The following is a 17,529-nucleotide window of genomic DNA, read 5'->3' on the forward strand; positions in this document are numbered from 1 at the left end:
GTATTACAGCCTATACCATTCTGTCTGAGCAAGCTGAGCTGTTTCTTAAAATGATCTTTCTTATTCCCTCAAAAATATGCTGATAGATGGTTGAATGGGAATAACATCTGAAACTGAACTTTGATCTACAGTACCATGTTAATGTGGCATGAAATGGATTATATTGGACTAGACTATATCAATAAAATAACCTATACTGTATATACACTTACTGCAACTATTTCAATAGTTTATTGCATTTGCTCTAAATATACTGCACAATTGAAATAATTATTGGGCATCTAGTGTGACTAAATATGTGCAAGAGTTTTCTGCAGTAATCAGTCAGTGCAACTTTTCTGGAAAATGTCATTCATCAATTTTATCACTTTGAAAATGAGTCACTAGTCAAATTTTCGATATTTCACAATGATTAATTATGCTTTAGGCCTGCTTGGATGTCATATGAATTTCATGTCTTGAATTTGTACTTTTGGGTTATTTTATCATTACTATGTATGTACAGCCATGTCTTTTGGGGATTTCTGGGCAAAGAGACCATTTGGTAAATTGCATAAACTTGATACATTCAAACACACACTTGGTTCAGCAAAGGCATGGCTATCTCGCCAGCAGAATAAGTGGAACATATCTCAATGGTTTGAGGGCTTTTGTCAGAAATAGTCCCTTTGATTCCAGATAATCGAAAGACACTTTTGACAATGACATGTACAACTAAAGCAAAGATCTGAAACAGCATTATGGTTGGCAGTATAGGCACCATTTTCTTTGTGTTACTTGAGCAGCCTTCTGAAGGCTTTCACAAAATGTCTCTCACTGTAGTCTATTCTCCATCATGATTACATGATATTGATTTTACCATATATATGGAATGCATTCAATGGGTTTTTGACAAAATTGCGGGACGAATCCTATATTCTCTGGTAAAAGGGATTGCTTTCCCCAATAGGACTCCATTACAGAATGCCAGATTACATGTGTGAAGTGTCCTATTTAATGAAAAACAACAGTAACAGTCTGTGACTGCTTCCTTAAACTGTGTGTCCAGTTGATTTCCATCCTGTTGGTAATATGCATGCATGCCCCTTCTATAGCTGTCTCTATGTCAGGCCATTATTGCAGGGTAGTCATTAACAAACCAGCCTGCCATACTGTGCATGCCAGATTGACAGCTTAAATGTTTAGACATACAGTATCTGTTTGCTTGGATTAGTGGTGTGTCTATTTTTGTGTCACTGATTTAATTCAGAATTTTGCTCATACTCTCTCTCTCTCTCTCTCTTTCTCGCTGTCTCTCACTGTCTGTCTCTCTCTCTTTATTGCTTTTACTCTCTGGTTACCTTCTCAGTCCTGTGAGGATGAGTCTGCAGGAAGACACCACATTGAGGGAAACAGAGTGGGAGGTGTCAACAGCGACACATGAAATCTCTGACCTCAATATCAGCTATGATGGTGGCAACGCCTCAAGTGACCCCATCTCGGTGGCAAACATCACCATGGCTCCATACTATCAGCACTCGCTGGTCATGGGTGCTGTGTACACACTGACCTACCTGTTTATCTTCCTGCTGTGCATGATAGGGAACGGCCTGGTGTGTGTGATCGTGCTGAGGAACAATCATATGCGCACAGTGACCAATCTCTTCATCTTTAACCTGGCCATCAGTGACCTCCTGGTGGGCATATTCTGTATTCCCACCACTCTGCTGGACACTCTCATCACAGGTACCTGTGCTGTCTGTTTGTATTTACCTTACTTATCTTATTTACCTGTCTGTTTGTATTTACCTTACATATGCCAGACATCTCATTCACATCATATTTACCTTACATATGCCAGACATCTCATTCACATCATATTTACCTTACATATGTCAGACATCTCATCCACATCATGTTTACCTTACATATGCCAGACTTCTCATTCACATCATGTTTACCTTACATATGCCATACTCATTCACATCATATTTATCTCACATAATATGCCAGACATCTCATTCACATCATGTTTACCTTACATATGCCAGACATCTCATTCACATCACATTTACCTTACATATGCCAGGCCTGCATCACATGGACAACTGTTGCTGTGAAATACAGGGAACAGGTTATCACTGATCCATGGGGTTATCTAGTATCACTTTTACATCAGGGGAGATCCACCTGGTTCAGAAGGTTCAGAAGGACTTTTTTTTGTTGTACAGAGACCTGTGGCTGGCTTCCTTTCTAACTGGCTGAGACCAGACTTATGGTAAATTCACAAGCTTTTGTAAAGGTTCAGGCCTTGTTCCTTTTATTCTTTAATGAGTATTATAGTTAATATCAGGAGAAAATTACTGTGGTCAAAATTACACCAAGACAACAGGTGTGAGACTGCAGCTTTACTGGGAGAAATGTTACCCACAGTAAATGTGAAGTAGGCCTAACAATTCCACATCTGTGGGTGAGGTCCATTCTTATACACTTATTACACGGCTCTTCAGAGTGCTGCAGAAAGTTCCATTCACATTCCATTTGCACGTCTGAGTTGTTACTCTCATCAGGCAGTGGATAGTATGACAGGAGTCGTGTAGTTGAAACAGGCTTGTTGATATGGCAGTCAGAGCCCCTGCCCAACTATACTAACGACTTTCAACACAGTTCACATTGAAATAAAAAAATACAATCAAATAACAAACAACAACAACAACAACAAAACATCTAATAATAAAGTCAAATAAAATAAAATAAAAAGTTGTTGATTCAAAACTGTTAAACCCTAAAACTAGTCTACTGACACAAAGTGCCCCAATTTCAATGTGTCTTCTCTGTAAAGAAATCTTACTTGATTGTTCATTTTTGATGAAAAATGAAGATGAAGATGCTTGTTGTTGTTATCATTTCTTATGTTGTGTAGTAGAGTAGGTAGCCACTTTCGTCTGGGTTGGATTATGTAGGAGTCGGGCATAGCAGCAGGCAGCTTGCCTCATTACCTTCTACCCCCTTTTGGAAGTGATGTTCACGCCACATCTCCCACCAACATGAGTATGCTATCCTCTGGTGGTACTAATTTAACTTCAATATTTTCTATCAGGTCTCAACTTACCACAAGGCTGTCTGAAAGTCCACCTAATGGTTCAATAAAAGGCCATATCTCTCTGATGGTGGATTTTTGTGCTTTCAGGACTGTCACTTTTTGCTGTTAGGTTTGGGTCCAATCTGAAATAATGAAAGGGCATTGCCTCTGGCAGAGCAGCCAGTCTCTGGTGACGGAGTGTCAGAACAACCATGTGACTCTATGGTTCTGAGAGGGATGGTTCTGATCTGGAATGGCAGTAGAATAATATAATAATATAAGGAGAATACAGTATATACCGCTGATTTGATTGATTGGTTGGATGTTTTTTTTTTTTTTATTCATTCATTGATTAATTCATTGATGCATTTAATTGATCGGTCTTTTTGACAAACTATCATACATGTATGATTCACTTTTAATATTATTTTCGATCCAGAGGATCTTATCTATTCTATTTTTCCAAGCTATTGTATGCTTTGCATGCATGTGCTTTTGATGCATTTGATCTGTGTATACACATCATTCATGGTTTAAATGTATTACAAAAGCAATCAGGGTTGGGTCAGATTACTTTGAAATGTAATCCATTACTGACTACAAATTACATGGCAATTTTTGTAATCAGTAACGTAATCAGTTGGATTACCAAAAACATGTAACATAATCTGATTACTTTAGGATTACTTCAATAAATATGCCCATTAAGTAAAAGACACCACCACAGAATTGATGAAAGAATTCTCATTCTATTTTTCTCCACTCTTCTCCAAACATGCACAACTCAGCTTAACCTTTATAAGGGCACAGCTGGACAAATAATTTAGCTTTCACTGGATTTTTGTGACCCAGGGACATGGCCTGAGATTGGCATAACAAAGGGAAGCATTAAACCCAAATGACACCATGTCCATTTCAATTGTGGGGGTGAGAAATGTATTATTTTGGGATGTTTTTCAACCAGGGGGACCTGGTAACTTTCTCAAAGTAGACGGTAACACTAAAACAAGAGGCTACATTAAGATTAGGAGGAAAAGATCAGGCAGTGTACCGAGAGACCTGCCCCAATAGTATGTAAGTTAGTAAGTTAGTATATCTTTTGATCCCTTGAGGGACATTTGGTCTCTGCATTTATCCCAATCCGTGAATTAGTGAAGTCGAACCAGCAAGCCCAAAGGCCGAAGCCCTAACCAGTAGGCCATGGCTGCCCCAAAAGGCAGCATTTGAACATTAAACCACACAATGATCCAAAACATACAGCCAAACAAGGCAAGAAATGGTTAACAGAGAACAAAATCAACATTTTAGAGCGGACCTCAATCCGTCAAAAAAGTGAGCACAAGGCCAAAGTGATGGCAAATAATCGTTCCTGCCTCAAAGTCCAGATTGCTGCTAAAAAGGTGCAGTCTACAATCATTGTGGAGACATGAAGAGGCTTGGTGGGTATTATATGAACCATTTTGAGAGCTGTGGTGGTAAATAAAGATGTTTCCAGTGATTGTTTAAAAAGGGTATGAATAATTTTGAAAACGCAATTTTTCATAAAAATGTTAAAAAAGATAACACTTTTTTTTATTCCATGTTTTTACCACATTGTCTTGCAACCTTTTGGCATGTGCAAGTGTCATTTTAAGTAAGAAAAAACATATTGGTAAGGAGAAAATCAATATTTGCCAGGGGTATGAATAATTTTGTTCTTAACTATATCTTAAAAAAGTCTAAAAAATGTGAACATCCGAATGAACTGCTTGTCAAATTAAAAGATAGCTAGGCTATCATAAAAAAGTTTAATTGTTTGCATGATAAAATGTAATCAGGTAATCCCCAACAATGTAACTGTAATCTGATTACACAATTTTTTTTATTGTAATCTGGGTTGATTATAGTTACTTGATTTTTGTAATCTGATTACGTAATCCAGATTACATGTAATCCGTTACTACCCAACCCTGAAAGCAATGCATTCACTTATGCCATTTCAAATGGCCTCCGCTGTTTTGCTCTTGAAATACTGAATTCCTGATCAATGATTCATCTCATTCACACCATAAATACAGTACATCCCTGAGAAAATGCTTCCAATGCAAATAAGCTCATTATTAATGGCGATCACATGTCAACATGAGCAAGCCCTCTCTTGGAATTGAGATAGTTGCCTTGGTGTAGTTTTTGCCATTTCATTGCCTCCATAACATTCAAATCCTCAACGGCTGCAGTAATATAACCAATATGTTTTCATTAGAACATGTTCATTCATTAATTAGTTAGTTCAACACTAATAGTTAGTTCAACACTAATCTGTTATCATCAAGGGATCTTTTTTCATTTTAGTACTTTACCAAAGTTAACACATTTCTTCTTTTCTAGAGACTTCTTAAATCTGTAAACTGACTACTATGTTTGTTGAACAGGTTGGCCCTTCAGCAATACAGTGTGTAAAGTGAGCGGTCTTGTGCAAGGGATGTCCGTGTGTGCTTCCGTGTTCACACTAGTGGCCATTGCTGTGGACCGGTGAGTGTATACTTTTTACAGATGCACCAAAAAAAAAAAAGGGTACAAACCCAATCCGCGCAAGTTTTAAAAATATTACTTACTGTAATTGGTGTTGATATGTGACAAATTAAATTTGAGTCACACAGGAAATGACAATGTACATTTTTGCAAAACACTGACGTCAATAAATGAGTCACGAAGAAGTTACTGGTAAATTAGTTATTTTTAGCTATACCTGTTGCTCAGCTGTATGTGATATGCCAACAGCTGAGCCACAAACAGTATATATAAAAATTAAGTTATGTAGCAGTTTTGATGTCAAATATCGCATCTACATTGAGAAGGAACAGATCTCTCATGTTGGTTTCGAATTTGGCATCATGTTCAGTTGCCACCCTCAGCATATGATATTTGTTTTGTTTTCTTTTCTTTAGCCAAGGTGGAGAATATTGGTTCAAACATTTGTTTTTCTTTTCTTTTCCTCCCCTCTCCACCCCCCCCCCCCCCTCCTCCCTGAAAGCTTCCGCTGCATCGTCTATCCCTTCAAGGCTAAGCTTACCCTGCTTGTTGCCAAGGCTACTATCGGTTTGATATGGTTACTGGCCCTGGCCATCATGTTCCCCTCGGCAGTGATGCTGACTGTTGAGCAAGAGAAAGATAGCATGGTTCTCTGGCACAATCACACCTACCCGCTGTACTACTGCTACGAGACCTGGCCTGACCCGGAGATGAGAAAGGTCTACACCACTGTATTGTTCACCCACATCTACCTGGTGCCTCTCACACTTCTCGTCCTGCTGTACGGGCGAATTGGGGCCAAGCTTTTCCACAGACACGCGTTGGCCAACGCGGAGCACCCGTGCGCAAACCCGCCAGTCAAGTCCCCCAAAACACAGCGTCACGCGCGGGTCATCAAGATGCTGGCGGTGGTGACCTTGCTGTTCATGCTGTCCTGGCTTCCACTCTGGACCCTGCTGATGCTGACTGACTACGCGCGGCTGGAGGGCGACAAGCTTGACCTCCTCACCGGATACATCTTCCCCTTCTCCCACTGGCTGGCCTTCTCCAACTCCAGCGTGAATCCCATTATCTACGGCTACTTCAATGAGAACTTCAAGAAGGGCTTTCAGGACGCCTGTCAGACTCAGTCCTGCTGCTTCAGCGTGCCTGGGGGGCCAGTGGATAAGAGGAGGGGCCGGCAAAGCTGGGCTCGGGGTCCCAGGGAAGTGGTTCTGGCCACCAACCTGGGGGTGCGGAACCGGGTGCACACTGACAGCGACCTGGTGGGGTCTGTGCATTTGGAGATGGAGAACCGGACAGAGGGGCTGATTGTGGAATGCAGGAACTCTGGGAAAGAGAGTTCAGGAAGCAGTCGCGGATTGAAGAGCACAGACCTTGACAAGCATGATGCAGAGATTATCTCTCCAAAACGAGCTGTGTGCTGCCAGGCCTGGGAGCTGTGAAAGGCATTTCAATTGAGTGAAAAAGAAACAGGCTTTAAAAAAAAGCTATTGAAAAGGTGTCAATTTGGCAGAGCATCAAACATCATATGGTGATAGAATAGCTTGGGCTCTGGGGAAAAAAATCTGAACAAAAAAGTAGGCTAAAGTAAAAAAAATTACGGTAACACTACTTGACGGCTGAGTTCATAACACATTCATAGCAGCTGTCATAAACGGCACATAAAGCATTCATGAGACATGACTCAACATTCATACCAAGCCTTTCATGAATGTGGAAGACAGAACGACGACAACAATAAAAGTCCAACAATCACAAAGCAGCATTGCCGTTTTTGTTCCAAACCTCTTACCTGATCACGTCACATCTGAGTCAATGGGCTACTCCAGTGCCAAAAAGACAGAGCATGGTCAAGAAAATATTTTTTGTTTCATAAAAATGTATTTGTTTTATGATGTAACCTTTGCAGATGATTTCTCATCTTTTGCTACTGGGAATGTCCAACCACTCCAGGTTACACAAATACGGGTCAGCTGAATGTAAGCTAGTTTACCTCCCAGTGTTAAACTCAGCGATTACGAATACTTCACAACTTGTATAGTAAAGTGACAATCGATGTAGACTTCATAAGATATTCATGAAATATTTACAAAGGCTGGAGAGAAAAACAGCAATGCGTTTTAATTTTTCCAGCTCGCAAGCCAACGGAGAGTTGCTAGACTTCCCTGGCAGCAAATTACATTGATTTCTAGGCTAACTTTTCCCTAGACCTTCCCATAAATGCATATGCACAAGTAAGAAAAACACAACTTGCCATTTGGCGCTCCTGTTGCAGGCATTCATGTGCAGTCTGTTCATATATACAATGGCATTTTTTAAAGTACATAGAGCAAAGAAATAATTCCTGAAACAGATGCTAAAATGTTAGTACGTCTGCCTGCCAATGTGTAGCAATGTGTCTTTGCTGAACAGCTGAGCATTCACACTCAGAATTTTCCATTACTTATACCATTAATAACAAAAAAAAAAACGTTCATCCTGAATATCAGTAGGTTGCACCTGTGGGTGTATTAAATAGTTGGCTGGGCCATCACGTTGAAGACATTCAGATTTCAGAGGGGATAATAAAGTGATTTAGAATGGGAAATGTTACTGTGTCAAATGGAGAAACTGGTTGCTTGGTAATAAACGTTTGTTATACTGTTTATGTTATTCAGGGTGAAAATGTCAGGAAGACATTTGGATTGCAAAGGGGGAAATAAAGTGATTCAGAGGGGTAAATAACTATAACAGGCTATAACTAGGGCTATAACTATAACATATAACTGTCGTTAAATGAAGAAAGGAAATATTATCTCTGTTCAAAGAGATGTCTTGAATTATTACATTTTTGTAACAAAGGGTGAAAATGACAAAAATTCAAGGAACAGTCTGTGGATGTGATGTCAATACATTAACAGGGTAAACAGTAGGCCTACCTGTAGATTATGCTCTGTGGTTTTGAGGCCTGTCTCATGTAGTGAGTATATGCGAATGAGTGTGATTTTACAATGGTATATATATAAACATCAATATGAGCTTCATATACTTCACATTTATTTACAAGGTTTTGGAAAATATGCATGTACTAAATATAGAAGTATTAGTTGCAGGCAAGCATACTATTAAATACAATACTGAATGTAGAATACATTAAATTACAGGGCCTACAATGTACCTGTAATCGCTTGGACCAGCAATCATCGGGGTCCAAGCAGGGGTTATCAACTGCCTAAATGTGGCAAAAGGTTGAACTTAAGTTCAACAGATGAAAGAGGAAATTTTTGTAAATATTACCGAAAGATTGAAAGACAGAATACATTTCGAAGATAGACCAAACCCTGCCAGGTTAAAATAAAATAAATATTGTAACTTATAGCATTTTTTTTTCACATTTCACATTTCATATAGCTGAAAGATTGGGCATTCAGTGAGAAAACATAGCCAAGTATAAGCATACCAAATATAAAAAACATTGTGTCCTTGAGAAATGGAAAACCAACCAAACATATTTTTTTTAAAAAGTAGAAGGAAAAAAAAATAAGACAACCTATGAATTGTCCTGGTATCCTAATGTTTCAGTGTGTTGAATAGTATATTGTGAAGCTGGTCATGTGATTTTGCAATATTGTCCCTGGAGTTTTCTTGCCTTGCTGGTGATGTGTGACATAGTGTTTTGTATGCTTTTGTGTTGGTTATATGGAGCTGAGTTTTAACAAATGCCGGTAGTTCTTAAAGGTGCTGGAGGAGTGACAAAACATGTTTTAGCTTAGAAACCGCGCAACATCGATTAGAGCATGTTTAAAAAAAGAAAATGAAGACGCTTACCACATATCAAGGGGCAGAGGACAGAAGGCGTGGGAGGCATGGGAGACAGCTCAAATGGTGATAATTAAACCGCATCAGTGTTCCATTTCAGGGTAATTAGCCCTTCACTATGCTAGCTAGCTACCATAGGCTACATAGTAATACCTGAAAGCAGTAGATAAGACTGTGTCACTAAACCACATACTTGGAACATTGGCTCACTGTAGAGAACCTTACAGAAGTTCAGTGGGTGAGGCAACCACATTTCAGAGCACAGCTCTTTAATTGGATGGGAAGAGCACTCATCTAGGGAGTTATCATCAGATGACACACACACACACACACACACACACACACACACACACACACACTCTCTCACACACACATACACACACACACACACACACACATACACAGAGAGAGAGAGAGAGAGAGAGTTCTTACACATATACAATTCCTCTGCTGGTAATGACTGTCTGCTGGGTGATGATGGCATTTCAAGGGTATCTGCTCTCAACTATATGAAACACTGAGTCAGTTGATCTAGGACTCCTTCTAAATCACAAAATATCACACTCAGTGTTCCTCATTTACAAAACAAACATACATCGACACACACCAGGCGTAGGGCCATTTATATGCAAAGTTAGGCATTTATCAATCTGACTCAAACTCTTATGTTTTCAAGTCGGAATGGTCTGACGGGTGCAGTATAGTAAAGTTGGAGAGTTATTTTCATGGAGTAAAGTCCATTGGACCAAAGAGTTTTCCTGTACATTTGTATCTGTATTGTGGGCTGTTATGTCAACCGATTTGATGGCTTGGGATATCCATCATGTGAAAAGAATTGCATTGTTGATGAAAATGATTTTTTTTTTTTTTTAAACTTAAAGGAAAATTCCGGTATTTAGCACTTTGAGTCCCTTTTCTGGTTTGTTTTGGATGAACTAGAGTGCTGGACACTGAAATTTTGACGATTGGTCCTGTCTCGACCTTTCTGACTCGTTTTGAATCGCCTTTGACTACTCAGAGTGGCTGCCAACAGGCATACTGTAGGCTACTCAAACATGTCCTAAAACAACCCTTAACGTTCGTTTTCAAAACTGTGCAACTCGCTGAGTGCTAAATACCGGAATTTTCCTTTAAGAGTCCTGAATCATGTGTGTTGTTTTCTTGTGCACAAATTATTATACAGTAGGCTACTTTATATCTCCAGTGTTTTATGGACATACAGTATCTGTCTTTTTTTTTAAGGGACAAATTGCATGCGTCATATAGTTTTTTTTAATTAGTGCATTTGGTAGTAGCACATGATGCATTCTGTCTGCAAAATTCAGGGACAAATTACATGCGTCATATAGTTTTTTTAATTAGTGCATTTGGTAGTAGCACATGATGCATTCTGTCTGCAAAATACAGGGACAAATGACATGTGTCATATAGTTTTTTAATGAGTGCATTAGTAGCACATGATGCATTCTGTCTGCAAAATAAAGTCTGATTATACTTAATTTCCCATACCTTCCCAAATTTCTTTGATGCCACTTTTCTGACTGCCAAACTAACTGGTTCAGCTGAAGTTGCAACATAACCCTGAGCTCAGAACATTTTGTCTTTTGGATGCATTATGAACTTTCATGTTGTACATTCTAGTGCCAAGGCCTCCAACTTGGACATCATCCATCATCACCTTGATACCTAAAGATGGGAAAGACCTCACAAAATGTGCATCCTATAGGCCGATATCATTATTAAATACAGACCATAAAATAATAACATCAATTTTAGCTAATAGGTTAAAACACATTATTGCAGACATATCTAGATGTATCGCAGAGCGGTACAAAATATGACCGCCGCCCAGTCCAGCACATGTTTTCCACAAAAATAAGTCACGCTGAAAGGCATATATGATTCTAACTGTCTCACTGAATTGCATTATGCACACTCAATTCTCACTGGTATCTGCTAAACAACAAGTACCAAAACATGATTAGTTCATAGATTTCACATGTAATATACATTTTATATAACCCCACCCCCATCTTGCCTGTTCATAATTCTGAGCAATTCTTGAATTGTGTGCATGTGTGCATGTTTATGTATGTGTGGGTGTGTGGGTGGGTGTGTGTGCATGTGCTTATGTGTTTGCCTGTTTATGTGCCTGTGTGTGTGCATGTGCATGCATGCGTATATATGTCTACTGTGTGAGTATGTGTCATACGTAGGATTAGTGTGAATGTATGTGTGTGCGTGTGTATCTGTTTATGCACATGTGTGCATATGGAATGGGTTTACATGACCCCTGGAGGCAAACATACGCAAAAAATTGGTCATCCTAGGCCCTACGGTTCTCAAGATATTCACAGAAAACTGTGTCTGCCCTACACTCCTTTTGGGGGGTCCAGCGGGGGGGCTACAGATCAAAACGAAAAAAGGAGGTTCCATGCTATCCATGTGGGGTTACATGCCCACCAAGTTTCGTCTACCCCGGTTTTTCAGTGTCCCGGGAATCATTGACGGAAATTTGGACATGGATGGACGAAAAAAAAAAAAAAAAAAAAAAATCTGACTAAACCTATATGACCGCAGCTTCGCTGCGCGGCGGTCATAATAAAAGTAAATGTGAACCTTTAACCATTGGAATGCAAATGAATCAATGGTTGAACGATAGTTATAACATTAAATGGGAAACAAAAACCATGAAGTATTTAGGTATTTATATAAGTAGCGCAGCGAAGCGGCGGTCATTTTTTTTTTTTTTCTTTTTCTTTTTCGCATGCCCAAATTTCCGTCAATGAGTCCCGGGACACTGAAAGACCGGGGTACACAAAACTTGGTGGGCATGTAACCCCACATGGATAGCATGGAACCATCGTTTTTCGTTTTGATCTGTAGCCCCCCCCACTGGACTGGACCCCCCAAAAGGAGGGTAGGGCAGACACAGTTTTCTGTGAATATCTCGAGAACCGTAGGGTTTAGGAGGACCATTTTTTTTTTGTATGTTGATCTCAAGGGGCCATGTCAACCCATTCCATAACCACTCATTTCATGTATAGCGCCACCTAGTTAAACACAAAAAAGTAAAAATGAGGTGTTGTAATCGCAGGTATCTGTGACCTAACATAGTCAAAACTGCACGAAATTGGAAGTGTAGGATCATTATGACACCCTCTGTATGCACGCCAAGTTTCGTGGAATTCCGTTCATGGGGGGCCACACAATAAATTAATTTATGTTACTATACACCAACTGGCCTGTAGGTGGCCGGAGACAGTTTTCTGTGAATATCTCGAGAACCGTAGGGCCTAAGAGGTCCACCTTTTTTATGTATGTTGGTCTTAAGGGGGCATGTCAACCCATCCCATTACCACTTATTTCATGTATAGCGCCACCTAGGTAAAAATTAAAAAGCAAAAAATTAGGTGTTTTCATCACAATATCTCTGGCTGACAAGGTCAAAACTGCACGAAATTAAAAGTGTAGGATCATTATGACACCCTCCGAATGCATGCCAAGTTTTGTGTACTTTCGTTCATGGGGGGCCTTACAATAAAATAATGTATGTGTACATTTAGTGACGTACACCAACAAGGATTCCCGGGACACTGAAAGACCGGGATACACAAAACTTGGTGGGCATGTAACCCCACATGGATAGCATGGAACCGTCGTTTTTCGTTTTGATCTGTAGCCCCCCCGCTGGACTGGACCCCCCGTAAGGAGGGTAGGGCAGACACAGTTCTCTGTGAATATCTTGAGAACTGTAGGGACTAGGATGACCATTTTTTTCCGTATGTTTGCCTCCAGGGGTCATGTTACAGTTTTTCTCGATCGTTTTGATACCTGTGTCAACTCTGACATCACGTTCTCAAAACAGTTAACAACCGTGTCTGAACAAAAGCACTCTGGACAAAATGACACATTTTGCTTGCAAAAGGCTGTTACTCTCTCAAAACACTTAAAACATGCAGCAAAAGCAAATCTTGCCTTCAAACACTACAACTTGTTGCCAATTCAAAAACAGTCTTTAATCAATCATTACACACTTGACAACAAAATGCAAAATCTAGTTCTCAAAATGAGCATTTTTGCTATGTCTGTTCTTTCTCATTTTTCTGTATCAAAAAAAACTGTGAAAAGATAAAATGTGCTGAATAAAAAAATAATTTATTACAGTTTTTCTCGATCGTTTTGATACCTGTGTCAACTCTGACATCACATTCTCAAAACAGTTACAGTTTTTCTCAGTCGCTTTGGTGCTATTCTCACATCACTATTAACATTTACACAGCAGTTAGTGCATTTCTCAAAACAATTAGTGCAAACTGTAAAACCTAGTGGATGACCTGCAAAAGCACGTCACTTGCTCAAAATGGATAGTCCATTCCTCAAAAGCAGGTATTCATGTCAATGAAACTGTCAGTGTCATCAAAATGAGAAGTCTTGACACCATCGTTTATGAACAAGATAGTCAAATGGCTTTGTCATGTTTTCATTATGACAGTTCTCTCAGTGTTTTCCAATGCAAAAAAAGGTCAGAACTCGGTGACACTACCTGAACATGCTCAAGACAGCACTATACAGTACTTGTACAGCCATTTGAAAACTACAGTAAAGTTACACATTGCTGGAGTTAGGGGAGTAAGTGAGTACAAGACACTGAATACGTACATTTTTACTGTATTCTCTTTGCAATTCCACAGCATTGTGACAGAATTTGATAACTAGTTCAACAATTTTGTATGTAATGACTCAAGCAATGAAATGAAGACTATTAGTTTTATTGGGAACGACTATTCAGCATCCATAAGTATAGTTAATTTTGACTGACATGACATGAGCAAATGATAATGTTAAAAAACAGCAGAGAATTGTATGAAAGCAACTGATACATGTCCAAAAGCATTTGCAATTTGTTCAGAGGAAGGAGAAATTGCTACTATGATGTGCACAAATGACTAAATGTTGTGGAGGTTGAACTAATAGTTATGAGAATTTTCATTCTGATCTGAAAAAAGCACCAAAGCGACTGAGAAAAACTGTAACACCGTGTCTGAACAAAAGCACTCTGGACAAAATGACACATTTTGCTTGCAAAAGGCTGTTACTCTCTCAAAACACTTAAAACATGCAGCAAAAGCAAATCTTGCCTTCAAACACTACAACTTGTTGCCAATTCAAAAACAGTCTTTAATCAATCATTACACACTTGACAACAAAATGCAAAATCTAGTTCTCAAAATGAGCATTTTTGCTATGTCTGTTCCATTACTTTCTCATTTTTCTGGTATCAGAAAAAAACTGTGAAAAGACAAAATGTACTGAATAAAAAAATAATTTATTAATTCCTCCCAAGATGTAACTGTCATTGACATGTAAGACATACAGCAAAACACTATAGCAAGATACTGTAAATTTCCTTGAACTACAACTTTCATCGAAATAAACCTACAGTAAACACCTTTTGTACTGTTTTCTCCACCATATAGGCAATACAATACTTTGTCAAATGTGCATTAGATCCATACTTGCAAATAGCAACACAGAACAGACATCTCTTATGTACAGCGGGGAAAATAAATATTGAACACGTCAACATTTTTTTGAGTAAGTATACTTCTAGTGAAGCTATTTGTATGAAATTTTCACCAGACATTAGTATTAACTTAGGTAATTCACACATATAAAAAAATCCAAACATTAATGTTCATAAGTAGAGTTATGAGTAAAAAAGTGGAATGCCACAGGAAAAAAGTATTGAACACGCCTACTGAAATTTCTTAAATACTTTGTGGAAAACCCTTTATTTGTAATGAGAGCTTCAAGGCATTTCCTCTATGACAAAACTAATCAGTCGCAGTATTCAGGTGTGATTTTGGCCCATTCTTTTAAACAGATAGTCTTTTAATATTGAAGATTCCAGGGGTCCCACTTGTAAATCCTGATCTTTAGGTAACTTCCAAAACTGTTCAATTGGATTTAAGTCAGGGCCTGAATTTCCTTTCTCTGAAACCAATTGAGAGTTTCCTTTGCTGAATGCTTTGGATCATTGTCCTGCTGGAAGGTCTAGCCATGTCTCATTCTCATTGTTCTGGTGGATGTCAAGATTCTCCCAGAAAAAATGGCTCCATTCATAATTTCTTCAACTGTATGAAGTCTGCCAGTACCATGAGATGAGAAACAGCCCCACACCGTGATGCCTCCACCTCCAAACTTCACTGTTGGTATGGTATTTTTAGGGTGATGCACAGTGCCATTTCTCCTCCAAATATGGTGTGTAGTATGACATCCAAAGAGTTAAATTTTGCTCTCACCTGACCAGAATACATTCTCTTAGTATTTCATAGGCTTGTCCAAATGTTGTGTAGAAAACTTTCAATGAGCTTCGACATGTTTTTCTTCAGTAATAAAGTCATGCGGTATGAGCGTGCATAGAGGCCATGGCGGTGGAGTGCATTACCTATGATTTTCTCTGTAACAATTGAACCTGCTGCCTCCCAGGCTTTCTGGAGTGGTCCTTGGCTCTTAGGCTACACTTCTGACTATCCTTCTGACTTCCTGGTCAGAAATCTTGTGAGGAGATCCTGTGCATGGCCGATTGATGATGCAGTGATGTTCCTTCCACTTGCAGATAATGGCTCCAATACTGCTTACTGGATGATTCTGAAGTTTTGAAATGCATCTGTAACCAGTTCCATTGATATGTTTTGCAACAATAATGTTGCAAAGGTCTTGGAAGAGCTCTTTGCTTTTACCCATCATGACATGTTTCTTGTGTAACAACTTGGTAACGAAAAACCTTTTTATAGCTCATCAATATGTACTAACCCAGCTTACATTAATTTGCACAGATAGGAGAGATAATTACTCTCTAACTATATATAGATTCCAGCTCGTTCCTTGCCATTCCTTGCCTTTGTGTACTGTTTTTTCTTAGTGTGTTCAATACTTTTTCCCTGTGCCATTACACCTTTTTACTCATAACTCTACTTAGGGACATTAATGTTTGGATTTTTTAATATGTGTGGATTAACTAAGTTAATACTAATGTCTGTCGAAAATTTAATGCGAATAGCCTCTCTGGAAGTTTACTTACTGAAAAAAATGTTGACGTGTTCAATACTTATTTTCTCCGCTGTATAATGAATGATTGCTGATTGAAGAATTTTGCAAAGGAGTTTCAGAGATTCAGACTTATGCAAGGAATCTATACCACCTGTGAAAAGATGTTTTCCTTTTGTTTAGCATGGGAAAACCAATAGAGTTTGGGGCTTTTGAATGACACCTGTGTTAACTGTTTTGCAAAAGGGTGTGAGAAATGTGTGAACCCAATGAAAATGTGTGAACACATTCACAAGAGATGACTTCTGCTGTGCAAAGAAAGTAGTCATGAAGACCAAGTGGGTTCTAGTTTACTTAAGCAGGTAAAAGCAATCGAGAACAACTGTAACCCATTTCATGTGCACACATGTGCACAAACAGATACACACACACACACATACATTCACAGTAATCATACGTATGACACATACTCACACAGTAGACATATGTACGCTTGCATGCACAGGCACATACGCAGGCACACACACAAGCACGCACACACACACACACACACACACACACACACAAACACACACACACACACACCCATGGATAATGCAATTTAGTGAGACAGTTAGAATCATATAGGCCTTTCAGCGTGATTTATTTTTGTGGAAAAAATGTGCTGGACTGGGCGGCGGTCATATTTTGTACCTCTCTGCGGTACATCTAGTTTTAATAATTTATATAAAAACAACTATGCTTCTTTGGAATTAAAGATAAGACAGGACTTAAATAGGTGGAAATTAATTCCTGATGGAATATACAGTAGAGTTGAAACAATTAAGATGATGGTACTCCCACAATTACTTTTTTTTTATTTCAAGCACTGCCAATCACACTCCCACCAACATTCTTCACTACATGGACTAAGATGATTGCAAATTTAATTTGGAATGATAAAAAACATAGTATCAACTTTAAGCTATTAACACAACCAAAAGAGAAAGGAGGTTTAGGGACTCCACATATACAAAACTAATTTTTTGCGACACAAATATTAACAATAATGAAATGGATGGGCAGTAGCACTGAAACAAGATGGATCAATATCGGAAAAGAGC

General features: G+C 38.9%; 1 protein-coding gene across 1 annotated transcript; it reads left to right on the plus strand.

Annotated features, from left to right (window-relative positions):
• Window positions 1-1,388: 1,388 nt before the first annotated feature.
• On the plus strand, window positions 1,389-7,017 carry npffr1l3 (neuropeptide FF receptor 1 like 3). Its single transcript, XM_076302456.1, has 3 exons — window positions 1,389-1,725; window positions 5,473-5,572; window positions 6,075-7,017. Exons 1-3 carry the CDS (start codon window positions 1,497-1,499, stop codon window positions 7,015-7,017), a joined length of 1,272 nt encoding a protein of 423 aa, XP_076158571.1. The 5' UTR covers window positions 1,389-1,496.
• Window positions 7,018-17,529: the final 10,512 nt, after the last annotated feature.

Source organism: Alosa pseudoharengus, unplaced genomic scaffold (genome assembly GCF_046254945.1).
Source record: "Alosa pseudoharengus isolate Yale_2024_CS ecotype anadromous, Long Island Sound unplaced genomic scaffold, YU_APseudo_1.1 YU_APseudo_1.1_scf_24, whole genome shotgun sequence".
NCBI classification, from domain to species: domain Eukaryota; kingdom Metazoa; phylum Chordata; class Actinopteri; order Clupeiformes; family Clupeidae; genus Alosa; species Alosa pseudoharengus.